The sequence below is a fragment of the Eptatretus burgeri genome, chromosome 2 (assembly GCF_056783735.1).
Source record: "Eptatretus burgeri isolate ZD-2024b chromosome 2, Ebu_testis_v1, whole genome shotgun sequence".
NCBI lineage: Eukaryota > Metazoa > Chordata > Myxini > Myxiniformes > Myxinidae > Eptatretus > Eptatretus burgeri.
The window spans coordinates 58,025,395-58,050,394 of record NC_140962.1 but is presented as its reverse complement, the minus strand read 5'-3'; the positions used below and the strand labels follow the sequence as shown (position 1 = coordinate 58,050,394).

At 43.2% G+C, this 25,000-nt stretch overlaps 2 protein-coding genes and 1 long non-coding RNA gene across 10 annotated transcripts in view; 1 reads left to right on the top strand and 2 right to left on the bottom strand.

The window, feature by feature from the left end:
* Nucleotides 1–9,036, bottom strand: part of LOC147032112 (uncharacterized) — a 25,848-nt gene extending 16,812 nt beyond the window's left edge. Inside the window, exon 1 of one of the 2 annotated variants that reach the window (XM_085869428.1) lies at nucleotides 8,861–9,036. The gene's annotated coding sequence lies outside the window, so the exon portion shown is untranslated. Of the gene's footprint in view, nucleotides 1–8,592; nucleotides 8,744–8,860 lie in introns of those variants that run through there. The other variant, XM_085869427.1, reaches the window with a different exon arrangement.
* The window catches only part of LOC147032111 (uncharacterized), a 45,393-nt gene continuing 28,121 nt past the window's right edge, over nucleotides 7,729–25,000 (top strand). Inside the window, exon 1 of the long non-coding RNA XR_015055037.1 lies at nucleotides 7,729–8,231. This is a non-coding gene — a long non-coding RNA (uncharacterized LOC147032111). The remainder of the gene's footprint in view (nucleotides 8,232–25,000) is intronic.
* The window catches only part of LOC147032110 (sprouty-related, EVH1 domain-containing protein 1-like), a 90,234-nt gene continuing 86,729 nt past the window's right edge, over nucleotides 21,496–25,000 (bottom strand). For 6 of the 7 annotated variants that reach the window (XM_085869429.1, XM_085869430.1, XM_085869433.1 and 3 more), the window contains 2 exons: nucleotides 24,107–24,367; nucleotides 21,496–22,315 (listed from right to left, as the gene is read on the bottom strand). In XM_085869429.1, coding sequence (XP_085725555.1) covers nucleotides 21,911–22,315; nucleotides 24,107–24,367 — 666 coding nt within the window. In that variant the 3' untranslated portion in view covers nucleotides 21,496–21,910. The remainder of the gene's footprint in view (nucleotides 22,316–24,106; nucleotides 24,368–25,000) is intronic. The other variant, XM_085869431.1, reaches the window with a different exon arrangement.

Genomic DNA, 25,000 nt, shown 5'->3' with positions numbered 1-25,000 from the left:
AGAACAGCGCGTCGCTGCGTCCAATTTCCGCCGGTACTCCAGGGGCCTCCGTCTGGCCATCCCCCAGGCAGATGCCAGGCCCATCCCCATCTCCTTGAGATGATGGTCAACCTGCTGCAACCACGAGGCACGTGGTCGGCCCACTGGCCTCCTCCACTCACGAGACTCCCCCGCTGAGAGAATCTGGTGAGCAGGATCAGCGTCAGGAAAACGAGCCACATGTCCATACAGCCGCAACTGACGCTCACAGACTATGCAGGTAACAAATCTCATCCTAGTCTCTCTCAGCAACCGCTCGTTGGACACAAAGTCCGACCAGCGATAGCCAAGGATTCTCCGAAGAGACCTGGTACCAAAGGAATTAAGTCTCCGTCTCAGATCCTTGGTCAGAGTTCAAGTCTCGCATCCATAGAGCAAGACTGGAAGTACCAAGGACCTGAAGACTCGGACTTCCGTCCTCCCACACAGGTACCGGCAGCGCCACACCCCATGATCCAGTGAATCCATGACTCCCCAGGCCCGACCTAGACGTCAATTGACCTCTGACTCGCAGCCAGCAGAGACATGAATATCACTGCCAAGTTAACTGAATCTCTCCACGACCTCATCATCCTCACCACAAACAGACACAGACAGGACAGCAGCATCCAAGATGTCACCGAAAGCCTGGATCTTAGTTTTGACCCAAGAAACCCGTAATCCCAGCAGCTCCGACTCCTCATTCAGCACCTCGAGGGCCCCAAAAGGATATCTAATGTCTCCACAAAGATGACTGCATCATCTGCAAAATCAAGGTCCGAGATCTTGACATTCCCAAACGATGCACCACAGCTTGATCTCTCCGACATCCTCCCTAAAATCCAGTCCATACAAGTGCTGAAAAGTGTGGGGGCCAGTACACACCCCTGACAAACTCCAGTAACAACTGGAAATAAGTCAGAGATGGTACCACCACACTTCACAGCACTCTCAGTACCAGAGTAGAGTTCAGACATCAGATCGATCAGTTTTGGTGGCACCCCACGAAGACCAAGAATCCTCCAGAGGACATCCCGATTCACTGAATCGAACGCTTTACAGAGATCAACATAGGCTGCAAGCAGCCCCTGCTGAAACTCTCGTCTGTGTTCGGTGAAAACACGAAGAGCAAAGATACGGTCAATCATTGACCTCTTTGGTGTAAAGCCTGACTGCTCTGGACGCTGGTGCTCAAGCAGATGGTGGCGAACCCGATCAAGAATTATCCGAGCAAGGACCTTGCCCGGCACTGAGAGCAGCGTCACCCCTCGGTAGTTGTTGCAGTCTTGGCGATCACCCTTCCCTTTCCAGAGAGGAACAACAAGGCCCCTCTTCCAGTCAGTTGGGATGATGCCTGTGTTCCAGGCAGAGCACAAAACTGCATGCAGCGATACGAGTGCAGCATTTCCACCAGCCTTGAGAAGTTCAGCATGGATGCCACAGATCCCTGGAGATTTGCCCCGTTTCAACTGGTTCACCGCAGCCCGTGTTTCCACAAGCGAAGGTGGACCACGGTTGATTCGAGGGTCAGCAACAGGGATTGTAACACCCTTGACGTCCAACTCGACAGCTGGGGGATCAGCCCGGTTCAACCGCTCAAAGTAACCGGCCCAGCGGGCCTTCACTTCAGACTCCTCTGTCAAGAGCCTACCACTCTCTGTTCTAACTGCAGTGCTCCGAGGGATGGGCTTGGATGAAAGCAATGCGCGAATTCCCCTGTAAGCGGGACGAGAATCACCTGTCCACAGGTGATGCTCTACCCCCTCACAGATTCCTCGCACATAGGCCTCCTTGTCCACCCTCAGTGCACGTACAGTTTTACGCCTCAGCTCCCTGAACAGCTCAGCTCTGCCATTCAGCCTGGCCCTGCGACTCTGGTCAATGGTATCCAGTGTCCCTTGAGAGACAAAATTCTTCTTTGCCCTGCGGTGAGCTCCAAGGCATCCACCGGCAACATCAAGGACGGTGGCCTTGAAGGCACTCCACAACTCTTCAGGACCACCCAAAGCACCCAGACCCCCCCCAAGTGTCCACTCAGCCTGTTCGCAAACTCCTCAGCTACTCTCTCATCCCTGAGCTTGCCAACATCCAGCCTCGGCTGGGATGGTACCATTCTCCAGGATTTAAGGTGCAGCTTTAGAGTTGCTACAACAAGCCTGTGGTCAGTATTGAGGAAATGAGCACTCCGGTAGACCCTGCAGTTCTGGATCATCCTCCAGCGACCGTCAATGAGGACATGGTCAATCTCCTTTGCCGCACCGCCAGCGTTGGAATACCAAGTCCAGCGATGAGCTTGTGGGCGCTGAAACCATGAACCAGCCACCCTAACTCCATGACTTCTTGCAAAGTCAAGGAACTTAGTGCTATTCTGGTTCATAGTTCCTGACCCATGGGGACCAACACACACCTCATAACCATCCCTATCAGTTCCAGTCGATGCATTGAAATCCCCCAAGACTAGAAGTGTATCTCGTCTGGGGCACTGATCAACCACAGACTCGAGCGTGGTGTTGAATGCATCCTTCACGGTGAGATCACTCGCCTCAGTTGGAGCATAAACAGAGACCAGGGAAATGACACCGAAGGAGTGACGAATCCTTAATCTCATAATACGCTCGTTGACCGGTGTTACCTCAATTATCATTGGGGTCAGCTTATTGGACACAGCTACAGCAACTCCTTGGGTATGGTAACCATCAGAGCGACCAGACCAATAGTCGGTGTAACCACCCACCATTATCTCGCCACAATCCGGTCTCCGAACCTCAGAGAGAGAGCTGCAATCCCGATGTCCAAACGCTTGAGCTCAGATGATAACAGAGACAGATGATCATCCTCTCTTAGGGATAGGACATTCCAGGCACCCACCCGAAGGGACCGCCTCAGGTTAACCCAAGGAGACCACCGTCTGGTGGACGACACCTCAGCACCACTCCGACACACTCTCCCGCAATCTGACCCAGGGATGTTACCCCGTGGTTTCCCTCCTATCATCAAAGATTGGGGGTCCTGAAGGCTTTGCCCCAATCCCGTCATCCGGTGAGCTGCCCTGCGAAGGGAAGCTGCACAGGAGGTACTCCCACGAAGTGGGTTTTCAGATTTTTTTTGCGTTTTTGTGTTTTGCGGAATGAAGGGTTTTCATGGTGGCCGGAGTGCAAATCCTGCCACCAACCTCCTGATAAAAAAGTAACCCAACTGCAGGAGGACGTCCGCAGACACAGTTGGGCACTAGATATGGATGGCCGTTGGCTCACAAGGAGCTCCTCCCCCCTTTGAGCATCTGTCGAGGACTTCCTCGAGGGGCACGACGAGGAGTTCTTCAGAATGGCCACAGCCATTCCAAGCTGGACAACCGATGTACGAAGTGCGTTGCCAGGAAAAAGATTATATTGAGAAATAAAGTTTAATAAAAGTGATTGTTTGGTGTTTTCTTTGTTGAGCCACCAACAAACTGATCACCTCTCGTATGCTCTTGTAAACTTAAAGGTCCCCAGACAGAATTTTTTTTTGATGTGATAATATAGATTTCTAACTAACAAACAAAGAGCTCAATGTGGTTTTTAATTGTAATCATTTTTTGAGGTGTTCGTCAAAAAAAGCAAACCCTAAATATTCCAGACAAGAAAAAGAACAATCAGAGATTGCAGACCCATGCCAGAACTTGTTTTGTGTGGTGTTTGTGTAACACAAGGAAATTATACGCAGGTGGAGGCTATTCAGCCCATTATGCCTGCACAACATCAACACCACACTAATTTGCACAACATCAACACACCACACAAGATCAAAATAAGAAAATGCAAAATTTCTTTTTTTTAAATTACCCTTAAAAAAAAAAAAAAAGAGTGTACTCGTGTGTTACGTAATTAATGAGACATAATTAGAACTGCCACTTTATAATTGCTGGCAGTGATGACTGGGTAACAAGATGTCCCGCTTTGATCGTCGGACATTTGACCTTGACCCATGACGTTTAGTATAATTCAACTGAATTCAGAATGGGATTAAAATAAATTGAAGTCAAATCAAATGGAAGACCAAATAGATACAGGCCTGCACTGCAGTAATCAAAAAGGACCCAAATTAAAAAAAAAAGCAAAGATTAAGTTATCAGGAGGAACCTGGATTGGATTCACATTTCAGCTGCTACTCCTCTACCTTCAAACCTATCCAGGAACAGCCAAGTGAGCCTAAGTCAACCAGAGTTGGTGTCAAAGCCACCCAATGCTCGCCTGTTTATACATTTATCGTTTTTAAAAGACTAGTCTAATTCATATTTTTTATAAAGCACTGCAGTGAAGTCTGATCCAAATAATTTTAAAGCAATATATGTATTTGTATATTGTAATCAGTAAAAAATAGTGTGGTAGATAAAAACATTAGAAAGGAAATAACTTGCACCAAAAACTTTAACATTTTCACGCTCATGCTGACACACGCTCACGCTCACGCCGGGGGTATCGCTATAGCTCTCTGTTCTTCGAACAGGCGAGCTAAAAATGAAAAAAAATAAAAAAACCACATCAAAAAATTAAACAATTCTGGCTGCCAGACCATGCATCTGATCAAGTTGAGATTTAAAACATGTATTCCCCATCACTACGAGATCATAATTGTAAAGTTTCACGTCGGTTGATTAAGCGGTTCCAGAGAAAACATTATTTCATATTTTCTTCAATCCAATATGGCTGCCAAACCATGTGACCTATCAATTATTCTTGAACAAATTTGTGCACACACGGCTTGGGGAACATTGTGTGAAGATTCCCCTCGATCTGTCCAGCCGTTCTGAAGATTTTAAAAATAGGTTTTATGGTAAATCCAATATGGCTGCCAAATCATGTGACCTATGATGTCACGTGTGAACCTTTTCCTCATGGATTGGTGGTCATACGTGTAAACTTTCGCCTTGATCTGATCAGCCCCTTCAGAGAAGATTTTTGCAGGTTTTTTTATTTTAACTATGGCTGCTGAAACAGGTGACTGATGACATAAATTTATTTTCTGTGGACCATTTTATCCCGAGATGACCCTCAAAAATTTTCATTCTGATCAGATGTAGCGTTCAGATGTAGATCAGACATATGCAATTATGACGTCATAATGAAGACACCTATGACGTCATTAAAAAAAATCACATTCCTCATGAGTACTTGCCATGTGCCAAGTTTCGATTTTTTTTTCCTTGGTGCAGTTTCAGAGATCCAGAGGTCCAAAATTTTGTTTCTCCAATACGGCTGCCACACCACGTGACCTATGACGACATAATTATCAAAAAAATATATTGTACTTGAGTAGTCGCTCCTTTGGTGAAAATTTCGTCTCGATCCAACAAGGGGTTGTGGAGAAAAACACAAGTTCTGCGCGAACAGACAGATAGACAAACGGACCCAAATGCAATGGCCTCTCCTTTGTCGAGGCTAATAAACTGCAATGACGTCATCGAGGGAAAGACTGTCAGCACAACTCGCTCCAGACACGTCAGAAAGTGAATTTGACCAATAATTTTCTGATCAAGAATTCCCAGATTACGACGATAACCAAAATTATGACGCAGAAGGTGCTGTCAGCCGTCCACATGTGGACCCCCCCCCCCCCCGATGGAGATGACGTCTATGGAGGGGCGGGGCCAATCAGGCTTGTTTTGGGGGGGCGGGGCCAATCAGGCGTATTTTTGGGGGGCTGGGCCAATCGAGCCTAAAAATACAGCAAACAACATTAAAAATCTTTCTTTCAAAGATATTTATTCGAGAAAAAAACGATTAAATGTGAAGTGAAGCCATATATAATTATATATATTGGGTAGTCGATCCAGTCGAAAAAAAAAAAAATTATATTTTTTTGAAATCTGTTCTACCCTGATCACTTTTTCCGTCGATATGTGGGGTCGTCGATCTCGTCGATAAAAAAAATTCAAAATTTTTTTTTTTTTGAGATTTGTTCTACCCTTATTATCAGTATTTAAAATGGCGATTTCAGTTAATACAATGGCGATTTCGATGAAACTTGGTTTGGTAGGTTCATACCATGACCTAGTTGTGTGCAAATGAGAACCGTTGCTATGGACACCACCGTTGCCTAGCAACGGGACTTGAAAATTTTTGAAAAATCATAAAAAAATTATTTTTCTGAAAATCAAAAATCGGGCCACGAGCGACTGTGGGCAGTACATTCAGCCATGTTGTCAAAAATTTCCAGCCGGATCCTATGAAAACTGTCGGAGAAGATCGACTTTGAATGAACCCTGGTCGAAAACAATAAAAAAACGAAGTTCGTTATATCTTAGAGACTATGAGTCAGATATACATGAAACTGGTATGGTAGGTTCATGGTATGTCCTAGTTATGTGTGAGAAAGAACCGTTGCTATGGACCCTTCCGTTGCCTAGCAACGGCCTAAAAACCTCTAAATGTGGGGGTATTTTAACGAAAAAACAATCTTCAGCATTAACCCTTGAAGCTAGAATCATGAATTTTCTTGTACTTAATCCTCAGGTCATTCCCCATCGAAGGGGCCCATCGCGTCAAGTTCTATTGGGTAGTCGACTACCCATGTCTGCCTACCAGCTTATATATATATATATATATATATATATTTATATTAAACCAAACGGTATTTTCTGTGCTGTGGACCTTGAAGCCTTGTTTGGTTGGTGTGCCGAGCTTGCAAACCCATTGCCCTATAAACTACCGTTCTGGTGAACTGAAGAATGGTCGAGAATCCACTTTTTCTTGCAATAACCTCTTGACTGAACAGCTGTCCTCGTGCTCCTCGCCATCTCGTCTGATTACATTTTCATGGTGTATGTCGCTAGCTCAGCTGGTATAACCTTCTTTCCTTTCCCGTTTTCCTTCTTCTATCTATAATTCCAGCAATGTGTGTGTGTGTCTGTCTGTCTGTCTGTCTGCGATCGCCGCTTCTCGACAACCGCCAGTCCGATCTGATTGAAACTTGCCAGGAATATTGCCGGGGACCCGCGGATGTGCCTTTTCAAGGTTTGATATTAAATCAGACGAGCGGTTCCTAAGTTACGGCCATTTTATTGCTTTTTTCAGTGTTGGAAAGGTGTATATATCGCAGCTGAAGTGTCGTTCCACCTTATCATGCCATTTTTTCCCAAAGATATCTCAGAATAATGATAACAGCATATTAATAATAAGAGCACAATAATTGGCAGTAATAAAAAGAATAACGTGATACAATGACCAATGTCTGTCAACCAATAACGACCTATATATTGTCTGTCAACCAATAATGACCAATAACGTCTGTCAACCAATGACAGGATACGGTGCTATGACGTACAATTAATGTTTTTATTTATTTATTTTTTGCACGATTGATGTCACAATTCTTCGTTTGGTATGACGTCACAATCGACGCTGGGGACCTGAGTATGTGCCTTTTCAAGGTTTGATATCGTTCTTCATCCGTTTCAGCTGTTTCCCAAGTGTTTCCCAAAGTTTGAAAGCTGTTTTTTTCCCAAGGTTTGAATTAATTGTTCAAATTATTAATTAATCCCAAGGTTTGAATTTTCCCAAGGGAAAGAGCTGTTTTCCCAAGGTTTGAATTAATTGTTGTGCTTGCTAGACATTTGTGAATACATTTACAGAGAGAGGGGTGAGAGAGAAGGGGGGAAAGAGGTGGGAGAGGGGGGTGGCAAGAGAGGTGGGCGAGAGAGGGGAGGGGTGAGAGAGAGGGGTGTCACAATTCAAGAGAGGGGAGAGAGGAGGGGTGAGAGAGGAGGCGTCACAATTCTTCTTCTTCTTCGTTTGATATGACGTCACAATTGACGCTGGGGACCTGAGTGTGTTTCCCAAGTTATGGCCATTTCTGATACGGTTGGTCCGATCTAATTGAAACAATGCCCCAATCCAGTCATCGTTTACGAGAGGGAAGGAACGAAGCTGCATATACTGGCACGCACTCGTATTAATAAGCCGCAGTAATGTGAACACGAACCGACATCCTGAGGAAACGTTCAATAAACGCTCCGCACGAGGGTTTCGAGTTTACAAAGTAAACGATGTAACATGGGCTCGAGAACGTGCAGTCAATGGGGTTGTTTATTTATTACGTACATTTAATACTTCGTGCCGCAAAGTACATTCCATCGAGTTACCAATGATCATTATGAGGTCCTCCTTGTTTCAGTACCCATGATGCAGTGCGCGGGCGCCATCTTGGTTGGCAAGCGAAACGAGCGACAAAAGGTAAACAAGAGCTAACAAATCGGTAATAGAATTAGAGTAACGAGAATAAAGGTGATCGATCGTCGAGCTACTGATGCTGTCGTTGCCGGGGAAGTCGTCAGGGGAGAAAGAAGGAAACAAATCTGAAACCAAACGGTCGACTCGTCTCGCAAACGTTTCCGTCGTCCAGGAGTGAGCCACTTTATTACAGTATTCATATATATATATATATATATATATATATATATATATATATATATATATATATATATATATATATATATATATATATATATATATATATATATATATATATATATATATATATATATATATATATATATATATATATATCTCAACTCAAGTTAGTGTGGGCACTCACAAACACCGTCACTGTTTCAACGAGACCGTATGTGGGTGCCCATCCCCGCAGAACCAGCAGCCGCCGCCGTCGCCTCCATCACAAACCGACCGCACATCGATTTGGAATCCCCAACGAACTCCCCGGTTGCCATGGCGACCCGAAAGCGAGCTTTGCTCTCGTTTCCTTGCAATCTTACGATTAATCTCGTCCGTTGAAGGACTTTTATACCTGTTCACTTCGCTCGTGGAGTCCGATAGGATCGGTACAGCTAAGTTTCACGCGGTACCTTCGATCCGTCTCCTCTGGGTTCGATTCCAGCCAGACACGACGACTTGGCGGATAGGTGTGTCGCGGACTCGCGTCACATCGTGTCCGACACTCGGACACACGTTAAGCTGGATGTCTCGTCTGCGAGCCCTAGTTGGTGGACTTCAAGATCCGACGGTGTCTTTCGCGAATAGTAAGCGAGTTATCAGAGTTAACAGAAGCCTGGTGTTGGCTCAGTGGTTAGGGGGGGCGGCTTGGGAACCTAGGGTCCTGAATGGCTCAGTGGTTAGGGGGGCGGATTGGGATCCTAGGGTCCTGAATGGCTCAGTGGTTAGGGGGGGCGGCTTGGGATCCTAGGGTCCTGAATGGCTCAGTGGTTAGGGGGGCGGATTGGGATCCTAGGGTCCTGAATGGCTCAGTGGTTAGGGGGGCGGATTGGCAACCTCGGGTCCTGAGTGGCTCAGTGGTTAGGGGGGCGGCTTGGGATCCTAGGGTGCTGAATTAAGTCAGTGGTTAGGGGGGGGCGGCTTGGGATCCTTGGGTCCTGAGTGGCTCAGTGGTTAGGGGGGCGGCTTGGGATCCTAGGGTGCTGAATTAACTCAGTGGTCAGGGGGGCGGCTTGGGATCCTAGGGTCCTGAGTGGCTCAGTGGTTAGGGGGGCGGCTTGGGATCCTAGGGTGCTGAATTAACTCAGTGGTTAGGGGGGGTGGCTTGGGATCCTAGGGTCCTGAGTGGCTCAGTGGTTAGGAGGGGCGGCTTGGGATCCTCGGGTCCTGAGTGGCTCAGTGGTTAGGGGGGCGGCTTGGGATCCTTGGGTCCTGAGTGGCTCAGTGGTTAGGGGGGCGGCTTGGGATCCTTGGGTCCTGAGTGGCTCAGTGGTTAGGGGCGGCTTGGGATCCTAGGGTCCTGAATGGCACAGTGGTTAGGGGGCGGCTTGGGATCCTAGGGTCCTGAGTGGCTCAGTGGTTAGGGGCGGCTTGGGATCCTTGGGTCCTGAGTGGCTCAGTGGTTAGGGGCGGCTTGGGATCTTAGGGTGCTGAATTAACTCAGTGGTTAGGGGGTGGCTTGGGATCCTTGGGTCCTGAGTGGCTCAGTGGTTAGGGGCGGCTTGGGATCCTTGGGTCCTGAATGGCACAGTGGTTAGGGGGGCGGCTTGGGATCCTTGGGTCCTGAGTGGCTCAGTGGTTAGGGGGCGGCTTGGGATCTTAGGGTGCTGAATTAACTCAGTGGTTAGGGGGTGGCTTGGGATCCTAGGGTCCTGAGTGGCTCAGTGGTTAGGGGTGGCTTGGGATCCTTGGGCCTGAGTGGCTCAGTGGTTCGGGGCGGCTTGGGATCCTTGGGCCTGAGTGGCTCAGTGGTTCGGGGGGGGCGGCTTGGGATCCTTGGGTCCTGAATGGCACAGTGGTTAGGGGCGGCTTGGGATCCTTGGGTCCTGAGTGGCTCAGTGGTTAGGGGGGCGGGTTGGGATCCTAGGGTCCTGAGTGGGTCAGTGGTGAGGGGGGCGGCTTGGGATCCTAGGGTCCTGAGTGGCACAGTGGTTAGGGGGGCGGCTTGGGATCCTTGGGTCCTGAGTGGCTCAGTGGTTAGGGGGGCGGCTTGGGATCTTAGGGTGCTGAATTAACTCAGTGGTTAGGGGGGGTGGCTTGGGATCCTCGGGTCCTGAGTGGCTCAGTGGTTAGGGGGGCGGCTTGGGATCCTTGGGCCTGAGTGGCTCAGTGGTTCGGGGTGGGGGGCGGCTTGGGATCCTAGGGTCCTGAGTGGCTCAGTGGTTAGGAGGGCGGCTTGGAATATCGCTTGGAGCATCACTGAATTGGGAAAGCAACTCTTTTTGAGATCAAAAGGTCAAAGGTCAACTCAAAGGCAAACATATAAAATTGTCAATTTACATCCTCTTAACTCGAATGTTGAACAGGATTTGCATAATCCATCACTGAATTGGGAAAGAAAATATTGAGGTGAAAAGGTCAAAGGTCAAACTTGTAAAATCATCAATTTAAATCTGAACAATAATCAATTTTCATCCGATTTACCTGAGCTTTGATTCTTCTTCTTCTTTCGGCTGCTCCCGTTAGGGGTCGCCACAGCGGATCATCCGTGTGATCCGCATAGTGATTTGGCACATGTTTTACGCCGGATGTCCTTCCCGACGCAACCCTGGTCGCCTCTTACGACACAGGATATGGTACACCTATTTTAACCGGGGTATACACCAGCCCCGTACACTGGTACTCATTTCGCCGACCTCGGAAGGATGACAGGCTGAGTCAACCCCCTGGTGTATTAATTCAGTGGCCCAACAGGGCTTGAACTCAGGACCTTTTGGATCCCAAGCCACTGCCCTAACCACTGCGCCAACACCAAGTTTTTATACCTGAGCTTTGATTAAGATTGTGAATTTAAATCTTAATTAAGTGGACAATTTGATGTATCCACGGCAACCTTTGGAGAGGGCGTGGATTTTGCAAGTACCGTGCTTTGCACATCTTTATCTTGCCAAAACGAAGTTTTTGCAAGATATGTTAGTCAGCTTGTACGTTTTTAAAAAAAAAAAATTTGTTTGTTTGTTTGTCTGTAATCACGTATAAAAAATTCTGCAGAGCACAGTTATCATTGGAAATTTTTGTAACTTCGCATATCAGAGGCCTATAGAGGTCTCTTTCAGTGCACAAAATTTTGAAGGTCAAGGTCAAAGGTCAATGTCACTTTGTCGCAAATCAGGGGAGTCGACGAAACCCTTATTTTTTGAGTAATTTTGATCGGATCGTCTTCAAACTTCATGGGAATATAGTTCCTGGTCTGGTGCTCAGCTGATTAATTTTTGGTGGCGATTGGCCTTGACCTTCATGGTTAGCGCCTGAGGTCAAACATATTTGACCCCAAGGTCAAATTTTCAAGTTTTAGGAACCATATCGTGTAGTACCTCAAATTGAACACCTCGATGAGTGCTTTCTAGATATGTCAAGCTTGAGACATTATGACGTCATTTGGTGACGTTATGAGGCAAAAGCATATTTTTCATGGTTACTCTGTAGAACGATTCTCATCGGAATCTCTCGTAGGCAGATATTCCTCAAGGAGTCGCTCCTGGTGGATAGCAGCTCTGTTCACCTCAGTGTGACCTTAAATAAGTCACACGTGGTCACCTTTTGGCAAGATACGGGTCACCCTGCGGGTCACATTGGTTTATTGTTTTATTTTCTTGTTTGTTTGTTTATCCGCACAGAACTCATCTTTTTTTTTCCACAACCGCTTGTTGGATCGAGACAAAACTTTCACCGTCGGAGCAACTACTCATGTGGAATGTTTTGTTGATAATTATGACGTCATAGGTCATGTGGTGTGGCAGCCATGTTTGAAAAACGGAAAAATTTTGGACCTTTGTATCTCTGAAACCACATCAAGGAAAAAATTGAAACTTGGCACATGGCAAGTACTCTTTGTACGGGGAATAAGTGTGGTTTTTTAATGACGTCGTAGGTGCCTTCATTATGACGTCATAATTGCATTGTAGAATGCTACATGTGATCAGTATGAAAAGTTTTGAGGGTCATCTAGGGATAAAATGGTTCACAGAAAAACATTTGACAGCCATATTGTTTTAACAAAAAAAAATTCAAAATCTTAATTGGCTGAACAGATCGAGACAAAGCTTTACATGGATGACTGCCTATCCATGAGGAAAAAAAGGTTCACACATAATATGATGTCATCAGTTACATGATTTGGCAGCCATATTGGATTTAACCTAAAACCTATAAAAAATATTATTCTCCAGAACGGCTGGACAGATCGAGGGGAAACTTCACACAAATGTTCCCCAAGCCTTGGGGATACTAGCGTATTCATGAATAATTGATGTGACATGGTCTGGCAACCTTATTGGATTGAGCGAAAATCTTAAAAAAAATATTTCCTCTTGAACCGCTTCATCAATCGACGTGAAACTTCACAATTATGATCTTGTTGTGATAGGGAATATATGTTTGAAATTTCAACCTGATTGGACGCGTTGGCTGGCAGCCAGAATAATTGAATTATTTTGATCTGGGTTCTTTTTATTTATTTAATTTTGTTGAATAAAGCTTACTTGGCTGTGCCCGGATGGGTTTGAGGGTAGAGGAGCAGCAGCTGAAATGAGAATCCTATCCAGGTTCCTCCTGATGGCTTCATCTTTGCATTTTGCTTGTTCGGGTTCCTTCTGATTACTCCAATGCAAGACTACACCTATTTGGTCTTCTATTTGATTTTAATTGAATTTATTTTAATCCCATTCCAAATTCAATTGAATAATAATAAACGTCCTGGGTCAGGGTCAAGTGTCCAATCAAAGCGGGATTGCATCAAAGTGGGACGTCTTGGTATCCGGTCATCACTGTTAGCAGTTATGAAGTGGCAGTTCTAATTACGTCTATTTTTAATTACATAACACATCATTACACAAACGCCACACAAAATAAGTCCTGGCGAGGGTCTGCAATCCCTGATTGCTCTTTTTCTTGTTTATGGATCTGCAGTAGTAGATCAATTTACTTGTATATCAAATAACTAGTCCACAATTGTACATACTCATTACCTGGTGCTTGTGAAGCGATAGGTAGGGTTAAGCGACCGGTAGCATACGTACGTATGTCGTACATGTCTGCATTTTGTTAAGATCAAAAACCGTTCAGTGGAGGAAATTGAAACTTTACCACATGTTACATGATCATATGATACAGCAGTCACTCTTTTGAGGTCAACATAGGCCAAAGGTCAACAGAGCCAATTTTCTAAAATCCTCAATTTTCATCCGATTGACATGACATTTGAACAGGATTTTCACATCACCTCACTGAATTCAACCACCAATTGTTTTTGATGACACCATAAGCCAAAAGGTCAACACATACCGAACTTCTAAAGTTGTCATCTTTCATCTGATTGGCTTCAAATTTTAAGAGGATTTGCATATCAGGTCACTAAATTCAACCAACTATTCTTGAGTTCAACATCGGCCAAAAGGTCAACGTATACTGAATTTCTAAAGCTGTCAGTTTTCATTCAAATGACCTGAAATTTGAAGAGGATTTGCACATTTGGTCATTTAATTCAACGACCAATTATATTTGAGATCAACATAGATCAAAAGGTCAACATAGGCTTCATTTCTAAAATTGTCAATTTTCATCCATCCATCGGGACCATACTCTGTGCAGAGCGTTGGTGCTGCCTAAGCAGTCTCCTTGGCTATTGGACACAATCCTGGATGGGTCGCCACTTCAACACAGGATACCAGTAAGCTGGCACTCATTTTGCCGACCTCAGAAGGATGACAGGCAGAGTCAACCCCACCTGGTATTAATTCAACAGCCGAGTGGGATTTGAACTCAGGATCCTCGGATCCCAAGCCCTTCACCACCTACCAACACCAGGCATATTTTCATCCGATTGACTTGAAATTTGAAAAGGATTCTTGTGAAAAATGCCAGGGGCATATAAAAGGCCCCTTTATATGGTATGTGCCATGTGGCAAGCTATAGAAAAGAAGGGACATTTCATGACTTGTGGAATATGCCAGATAATAGAAAATAAGACACATTAAAAAAAAAATCTCATGTTCATGCTGTACTACCGTTGTGTTCTTCGTAGGAACCAAGTAATGCTCTGGAAAAGTTCATATAAAGGGGCGCCCGACATATACAGGTTAAAACCCGTTAGGACGTAAAGTTTTTTTTTGTGTGCCTTGAAAACGAAAACACATAAGGTAATGTGCATGTGTGTGATTAATTTGTTCAAAAAATTAGTGCCGCTTTATATTAACTAGTAACTAGTTTAATTAACAAGTAAAATAAGAAGTAACATAGATGAGAAATCACTCAGAGAGTGACATTTGGCGAAACGGAACGGCACATGGTGGAGTGCATACCTCTGCTCAGCTGAACAGTTTAAATTTTCTATCCCACTGATAGGTCGGATCTGAATCCAGACCTTAACCAAAACCGAATCAGCTTGTTCTTATCACCCAACCAACTCATCCACCTAGTTTTGTCATAACTCATCCACAACTTTTTGAGACACCATGCCATACATAGTTTTTAGCCTCATCTCTCAATGGTGAAGAATCAATTTAAAATTAAATAATTCTCGTATCAGGATCCGGATTCAGATCTTCACCAAAATTGAATCGATTTGTTCTTATCACACACCCAACGTGTCCACCAAGTTTTGGCAGAATCCATCCATAACCTTTTGAGATATCGTGCTGTCTATCACATTTGGGCCGATTTCTCAATGGTGAAGAATCACGAAAGAAATTCTCAGATCCGGATTCGGATCTTCATCAAAATTAAACGTTGCTGTCCTTGGCTGGTCACCTACATACGCACAAAATAAAATTCAGAACGATTGCTTGAAAACTGTGGTCAAAATCGTGTGACAGACAGACAGACAAATGCAACAGACAAACATACTTGGTGACAAAGATATTTCACCAAGTAAGTTTATGAGCTAGTAGTGCAGGGTGATGGGTAAGTGAACCATTTGACCAGTTGGCTGGATTCAAACAATAGTCTTTTAAACCTCATCATCCCAGACCATCTTGCCTTTGCAATCCATACGTTTGGCCCTTTCAATTTTCACCCCACTTCCCATGAATCCCCCTTCCCCCCTCCACCCTTCTCCCCCTCCCACCGGGCAACCACTTTGCTCATTTTAGAGCCCTCCCTTTCCTATGCATAATCGATATAGACACCCAAATCTTCTCAAAAGTCTAATTTATTCCCATGTACCACAACAATAGCTGGCAGGAAATAGCTTAGAGTTATGCACACCCACCTTCAATCTGTTGAGGCTGGATTCGAATCTTGATCCACATTAACTGCCACCCTGTTGTTTTGCATCACCCTTTAAGCCAGGTGTCCCGTGTGCGAGCATTCATCGGTGGACGTTAAAGATCCGACGGTGTCTTTGGCGAATTATCATCGGCAACCTGAAGAAAATATAAAATTCCCACTCTGACCTACCTGGGGCACTGCATCAGCAGCACAGCCATGGCTCCCCAGCAATGATGCAAGCCAGCAGGCGCGTATTATAGTGCATAGCTCAATGCGAATGACCAATTCACAGTACTGTACTGTATTAGACTTGGAAGGGTGAAGAGGAAAAACAAGACAGAGTTGCCGTACCGATTACATTTTATTATACTTTTATAGTGTCAAACAATATCCTTTAACATCGTCAATGAAACAAATGCAATATTAATGAAATGGATATTAATAAAGGTTAAATATTTACATTATACACTTGATAAGCAATACATATTATTACACAGTTCAGGTAGGGGGAAAGGGTGGGGGGGGGGGAGTGGAAGGTACAAAATATACATTTTTTTCTCAGTTTCCTGTACATTGCAAATAAAATATGCTATAGTGTCAATTTCAGACTTCTCAATAAATAACATCATACAAAAAAAACCTTACACTACAGAGGCACTTTACCACACACTGCCCTTTGAAAACGTACTAGGATGAATCGGGAATGGGATCCAAACGAACGACACCTTGCAGGCAACAGGTGAGACAAATAATTTGGTTGGTGTCTATGGTAGGGAATACAATTATTTGGATTCATACGCCAGAAGGACATGTTTAAAAGTACCCTTGACGACATTAAAGAGCGTACCATGGTAGAAAAGGTTTGAAAAATAACTTGATTAAATTTTTTCGTACCAAAAGGATAAATGTGCAAGAAGTGACGTGGCGATTGAATCTCTCACTTGGGATGTAAACGCTTTGTGGAGTTATCGGAAGTTGGCTTGGGGGAGCATGTACAGCCCGCCAAGGGCACCGAGCCATTTGGCCTCATTGCTTTCCCCGGTACTTTCATAGGACAGTGTGGTAATAACTTTACTGGGTAGACGTTCGGCTCAAACTGTTTAACACTACACCGAAGGAATGCAAAACTGCAGCTGCTTTCCCATACAAAGCGCACAGCATTTAAAAAAACAACAAAAAAAACGAGTATGATGGATTTAAAAAATAACGACATAGATATTGAGAGATAGAGATATAGAGAGAAATAAGAGAGATATAGAGATATAGAGAGAAATAAGAGAGACATGTATATATGAATATATATGTATATATATATATATATATATATGTATATATATATATATATATATATATATGAATATATATATATATATGAATATATATATATATATATATGAATATATATATATATATATATATATATATATATATATATATATATATATATATATATATATATATATATATATATATATATATATATAGAGAGAGAGAGAGAGAGAGAGAGAGAGAGAGAGAGAGAGAGAGAGAGAGAGAGAGAGAGAGAGAGAGAGAGAGAGACAGAGAGAGAGAGAGAGAGAGAGAGAGAGAGAGAGAGAGAGAGAGAGAGAGAGAGAGAGAGAGAGAGAGAGAGAGAGAGAGAGAAAGAGATATAGAGATAGAGAGAGAGAGAGAGAGAGAGAGAGAAAGAGATACAGAGATATAGAGAGAAAGAGATATAGAGATACAGAGATATAGAGAGAAAGAGATATAGAGATACAGAGATATCGAGAGATAGAGATAAAGAGAGATAGAGATATAGAGAGACAGACACAGACACAAACAGTGACAGCAACAGATACAGACAGTGACAGCAACAGATACAGACAGCGACAGATACAAATAGCGACAGTTACAGATACAGACAGATACAGACAGTGACAGATACAGACAGCGACAGATACAAATAGCAACAGTTACAGATACAGGACAGATACAGATGGCGACAGATACAGACAGCAACAGATACAGACACAGAGAACGACAGATACAGAGAGCGACAGATACAGACAGCGACAGATACATATACAGACAGTAACAGATTCAGATACAAATACAGACAGCGACAGATACATATTCAGACAGTGGCAGATACAGACAGCGACAGCAATATATACAGACACCAGACAACGACAGATACATATACAGACAATGACAGGTACAGATACAGACAGCAGCAGATTCAGATACAGACAGCGACAGCAATATATAGAGACACCAGACAGTAACAGATACAGAGAGCGACATATACAGATACAGACAGCGACAGATACAGACAGATACAGATACAGACAGCGACAGATACTGATACAGACAGCAACCGATACCTATACAGACAGCAACAGATTCAGATACATATTCAGACAGCGACAGATACAGATACAGACAGCGACAGATACAGATACAGATACAGACAGCAACAGATTCAGATACATATACAGACAGCGATAGATTCAGATACATATACAGACAGCGATAGATTCAGATACATATACAGACAGCGATAGACACATATACAGAGAGCGTCAGGTACATATACAGACAGCGACAGCAATATATACAGACACCAGACAATAACAGATCCAGACACCAGACAATGACAGCGACTGACAGTGACAGATACAGTTGCAGTGAGCAACAGGTATAGAGAAGGATAGAGAGAGAAAGAGAAGGATAGATAGATATAGAGAAGGATGAATAGCTAGATATGGAGAAGGATAGATAGATTTTGAGAAGGATTAGTAGATATAGAGAACTAGAGATATAGAGATACAGCAATTTCACACTGCTCTGAGTGCAAGCAGCATTCTGTCAGTTTACTACAAATGCGGAAACGATCCAATTTTACCTTAGAACAAACACATTTGAAAACAATTTCTGCGAAAAGCAGAAATCGGAGTAAAACTGTTGGTTTCCATGATGGCATGGAGGGTATTAAAGAACCACTGCTTCTCAAACTATTTCAGTTGAAGAATGTGCAAAAAAGCACCTTTCACTACATAAAAATGTCGACATAGCAACTCAATGTAAAGTACTTGGCAAACTTTGGAAAGTTTTCTTGAAGTACTGTTTTATAAACACAACCATAATAAATACCCTTCACAATGACAGGTTGCCTGACATATACAAATTTATGGCTCATAATCAGCCATTGTTGACCAATCTGAAAAATGTTCCATTGTCAACCCCATCAGCAGTGAGTTCCCAGAACATAAATGCACCCCGAGTGAGTCCATTCACTTTCTGCTGCCTGTTTATCTAGGCATGGCACGTTTCACCTTGACAGCGAACGTTCAGATGGCTTACAATGACATTCCGTGAACACAAACAAGCCTACGGTTTACAGAGTCGTCGTGCAATGGCACAGTTCATCCCAAATCGTGGACACGCGCCCAAAATGGTGCGGACAAATCCGCGAAGTGAAAGAGCATTACAAACAAAATGATCATTTATCGAGAATCGAAAAAAAAACAACAAAAAAAAACAAACCGTAACAGAACGCACAAGAGTATTTTTTGATGAATCTCGAGGTGCCTAATTGGATGCGCAAATAAAACGAACCAAGTACAAATTTAAATTTCCTTTCCAGAAAACTGACAGCTGAAGCACCTGTTATAGGTAGGTATTAATACACTTATGATGCATAAACAAGTTTTTTAATAATGATAGTAATTTGTACCGCATTTGTAAAGATTCTACATAACATTCTGTTTATAATCCTCAAATTATACCGAGTTAAAAGAATATATTTGCTGTATTGCCACAGTAGCAGGAAGTATACTGCATACAGGAAAATCTTTTTTTTTCATAAAACATACAGCTTTTGTTTTTAGTGCTAAAATATAATTTGTAACTATATGTAAAAATACAAATAAGGTTACTGTCTTTGCATTTGAAACAAAAGGTGTACTTGGTTTATAAGCTTGGTTGTTGGGAGATCTGTTCAGAGTAGGTTGTTTTCGATATTTAAAGAAATCTGCTAAAGGGCGAAATCTACACATTAGGCTGGAATAATGTAACGCACCCTTGGGGAGATAAACGTCAGAACACAAGCCAGTCTTTAAGGCATGAGCATTTTGATGTTGGTGACAAAAGTATCCATCTAGTCTGGCCAGTTTAGAGATAAAAATCTGTTTGTTCTGTACAAAGCTTCTTTCGATATTAAAAGAAATGTCCCTTTTTTTTTCAAGAATATACAAGGCAAACAACTGAAGAGGTGCAGTATGCATTCACCCGCAGCAAATGACAGGCAGAGCGACATAACCTACAAATCACAGATTTCTTTTTTTTCTCCCCCCTACTCGAGATGGAAACGGAGACGTGTGAAGGACGAGGAGCAGGGATGATGACAGAAATAAAGTGGAGAGGAGGGAGCATGGAATTAGAGACGGGGGAGACAAGTGGTGATGGGGTAGGATAAGAAAAGTAATTGGTGTTGCACGCCTGAGTGGTTGTGATCGCAAAAAAGGCTACGAAGAATGGAGAAGGCCGAGTGTATATATAGCGAGAAGAGTGCTGCAGCTTGTTCGTTGTTAAACTTAAACGGTCCTAAATTTCTTCGAAGCCAAAGACATCCATTTCAAGTCATCCTTCTGCCATTGCTGCCTTCCTTTACGGTACTACGCTTCAAAATGACACGGAGACATCTTGCCACAAATATTTCATGATCTGGAGGAATGGCCACCAACCCTTTTGATAAGGCACCATTTCCTTCACTGCATGAACGTACCTGACAAATCAATGCTTCAAGAACATGGTACCCGTTTAACTGCCATATTGTCATGTCAACGACCTTTCTGTGGTTTAGCGAGCATTGATAGGGTTTTGACCCAACTCTGTCGCCAATGTAGCTCGACTTTGAGAAAGCAACTGAAAGAATAAAAAAGGGGATTTGTCTTGACACCAATGCAAGCATGTCACTCACTAAATGCACCAATTTTTTCAAAATAATTATTCCTTACAGAAGATAAAGTGTCACAGCGTGTTAAGGGGAACCTTATCAAAGTGGGTTTCTCAGGGATTAAACTGCTGTCCAAGTTTCAAGGCAAAAATTACTTAAGTTGAAGCATCAGGTGGGGTTGCCTCAGCATAAGCAAGTTCCTGGATTAAAATAATAAATGATTCTGCCAAAACCATAAAAATAGGTTGGTCTGCCTGTGCATCGAAGTGATAATTAGCTATAATACCAAGTAGAGAGGCTTAAAGTATCCATTGCTGATAACTGCGGTTGTGTTGCCATACATTGAAGAAGATTAAACTACCAACTGCAAATCAAGTAGCCAACCTAAAACCCGTTTCCAAGTTGCTTTCAAAAATTCAAATAAGTCATTACAATCAGCAGTTAACAAGACAGTCCAACTGTGCAATGGTTTACGAGATGGACAGAGGCAAACTACCGGGGAGAGGGGAAACGGGTCCTTATTCTCCAAATTGTGTTGATCTTGGAGATGGTGTGCGATCTGACAACTCACTGTTTCCACCAATCTACCATCTCACACCACCAAGCCAGAAACGGAAACAGCTGTCGCATCATTCCAAGGCTGTTCCACCAAGAGAGGATATGTCAGCAATTAGGAGCTATTGCAATGGTGATTACATATCCGATTGCACTTATGATGAGACACTTGCGCAGACACCAAGTTTAACAATTTTGATGATGTGCCATGTCAATTTACATCCTCGCAGTGCAAATTGGTGACAAAATGCATCGACCATAGTTGTACCCTTAAAAAAAAACATTTCAAGAATATAGAAGTGACAGGTAGGCATGAGGTATCTGGAAAAAACATGTGCACAAACTAGCTGCTTGACCTTGTCCTTTATGAAAATTTTTTTTTACCAAAAGTATGCTTGAAAAGAGAATCAATATTCGAGTCGATGGTGTCGGAGTGCATAAATGAGATGGAACAGTGTAATGAAGTGAGTTGAGATTCACCGATATTGAAACACCAAGGCATGTGAGGCACCCTGACGATGCCAGTCGTTTCTTGCATCTCGTGCTCTGTCACCAGAATTGTGCTTTCGCTTAGCCTGTCAGCCGCTGCGAGGACCCTTTTCCACCATAAGTTCCCCCCAAAAAAGGTTCTTCCCAATATGACCATTAATAGGCACTATCCTTCTGTTTGAGAATATTCACAAACAAAACACTACATAGCGTAAGGACACACCTTGGCCTTCCTAAATTTTTGTGAGGGTCTGTCCACTTGTGCCCATTCCTCTCAGCTAATGGCTTTGTGTCGGGCACCACAACACCCACAGCGCTCCCCACAACGATGGCACATCATGAGAGGAGGGTAACAGCACATGCACGGTGCAAGCAGGGCCAGGCCGCTAAGTGCAAGCCATCGAAGGCAGCAACCTGCCTCGGCAGCATCACATGAGCATGGTTCGGAATAGTCTCCCTCTGAGTCCGACATGCAATGGTACAGCACGCTTTCAGCGCACCACATGCAGCTGGCACGTCGAATCACCGTCCGCATTGGATCTGGAGCGTCCTGACAGCGACCGCGCCCATTCTCCCCACGCACAAAAACCTCCCGGCAGTAGACACAGCGAAGGTGTTCACCGGACTCCACGTCGTATCGTTTGCTTGAAGACCGCACTGGCTGAGTTCCCACCACCGCCTGCGATAAACGTACAAAAACGTTAGTTGCACCGTGATGAAACTTTATGCAAGCCTCCACATCTCCCACTTTAAATTGTATATAAAAACCACAAAAATCGACAGCACAATCTTACGAGTGTAATAGGGAAATTCAAATTTTGCTTCGACTCAAATAACTATACTATGGCAAAAAGGGTTGCTATGAGTACTTGTGATGGGGGCAATGTCTACCAAAAACGTAGCAAGTGATATTACACAATGCAAAAAGCGTGTTTCCCTTCTTGTAGCTGCTAAGTTTAGTGGCAAGAAGCAACGTGAAATTGTCAGTGCTTGAAGTGACCTTCTGGCATGAGATTATCTTAGGTGGCAAATTTCCCAAGGCTAGCAATGAGTCGTGTCATCAAAAATAGAGTTGGCTCAGTTCAGATCAAACACAGACAGAACTTTGTCTCAAAATGAAGAAGCAAATCATGCAGGTTGAAACTTCCCTACCTGGACTTTTTAATGCAAGGGTAATCTTATACTTCAGATTTAAATACAATCAGTTTCTGAAACAATATGCTTTTCACCAAGTGAGCCAAACTCCAATCTCCCATCCTCAAGACCTTCTTGGGCTTTGCAGGATGCTCAATGGCATTCCAACTCCAATCCACAGGCTTCAAAAACTAAGAGTCCAAGATCTACGAAAGGATCGAATGTTGAGAGTAATAAACAAAATAAAACCAAAAGCTATTAAGCTATGAAAGATTTGAAAACTTTGACGTCACAACGTCGCCAGATATGCTTCCGCCCACATTATTACATCATTATACATACTTGTACCAAGTTTGATTTAAATCCCCAAACCCAATTTCATAACATCAAATAATTCTGGCTGCCAGACCATGCATCCGATCAGGTTGAAATTTAAAACATATATTTCCAATGACTACTAGATCATAACTGTGACGTTTCACGTCGATTGATTAAGCCGTTCAAGAGAAAGAATTTTTTAAAGATTTTCGTTCAATCCAATACGGCTGCCAGACCATGTGACCTATTAATTATTTGTGAACACACCGGTATCCCCAAGGCTTGTGGAACGTGTGGGTGAAGTTTCCCCTCGATGTGTCAAGCGATTCTGGAGAAGAAGTTTTTAAAGGTTTTTTCTTCAAAAAAATCAGAGCTGCCAAACCGTGTGACATGACATCATAGGTAGATAACTTTTTGTTTCTCATGGATAGGTGATCATACCTGTAACATTTTGCTTTGATCTGTTCTGCCTTTTCGGAGAAGAAGGTTTTTATGTTACAAACAATATAACTGCCAAACCACGTGACCGATGACATCATCTCCCCCCCCCCCGAACCCCCCCAATACAATTTAGCCCTAGATAACCCTAAAAGTTTTTCATACTGATTGGGTAAAGCATTTGATGTATGCAATTATGACGTCATAATGAAGCCACCTATGACATCATAAAAAATCACTTATTTTCCATGGGGCGTACTTCACATGTGCCAAGTTTCAATTTTTTCCATGGAGCGGTTTCGGAGATAGAGGTCTAAAGTTTTTCCATTTTTGCAATATGGCTGCATACCACGTGACCTATGACATAATAATTGTCATTAAAACATTATATGTGAGTAGTTGCACTTATGGTGAAAATTTAATGTCAATTGGATAAGCGGTTGCAGAGAAAAGAAGAGAAAATTAGCACAGACGTACGGATGGACAGCCAACCAGAAAACATAATTCCCCTGGTGACTTTGTCAGCGGAGGCATTAACAAAAAAACCCTTGAAAAAATTAAATAAAACCAACCAACATACCACAGTGGAGTCTTTTATACAACTGCTGCCTTCCAGGAATGGGTAACTATATTCGTGCTTCTTTACACCATCAGCCTTGCTGGCAAAATGCACGTAAGCATCCGGCTCTTCGGCATCGAGCTGTTTCCGCAGGGCAAGTGCGTGCCTGTAGTCTCCGTAACCTGTAGACCATCCATCTCGCCGTGGGCTGACCCGCACAACTTCGGCCTCTTCCTGGAAGCTCACGTGCCGAGAGAAGCGTCGCGATGGTAGCACCACCTGCTGATAAAAAAAAACAAACCAAAACAAAAACAGATGGATTAAGGCTGTTTAAAGGATGAAAGTATGAGAAAAAAACAAGAACAACAGTTGTGGGAAAGATTTATTTTTAATTTTAAGTAACAGCGATGAAGGTTTTTGTTTTCAAAATAATGCATTAATAAATTATGACTTTTTTTTTAATCACTCCAGCTGTAAGCAATGTAAGTAATCAGTTACACAAGTGTGTAACACAAGAAAAACTAGAGGGGGAGCACTCGGTAGAGTGCAAAACCTCCACCGCCAATACTGCTAGGTCACTCAAGTGAACCTGATATCCTATTCATTCAATTTGACATCAACAGTGCTGACAGAGTTAGTTTGCAACTTTCCCTTTTACTTTTAACTTTTACATACTCAATTCATTCATCATAACTAGATTCCTTGAGACAGAAATTGATTTTACATGGGTATATCCACCTGAAGTTCCAAAATCAGCCGCAATTATAATTTTGGCATGTCTTTTGTTGGAGATCACCTACAACATGTAGAAATGCAAAAAAAAAAAATCGAAATTTTGTTGAAAAAAAAAAGTTGCAAATTTTTTTTTCTCTAACAATTTTTTTTTCGGGGGGGGGGGGGTTGGAAATCACTTAA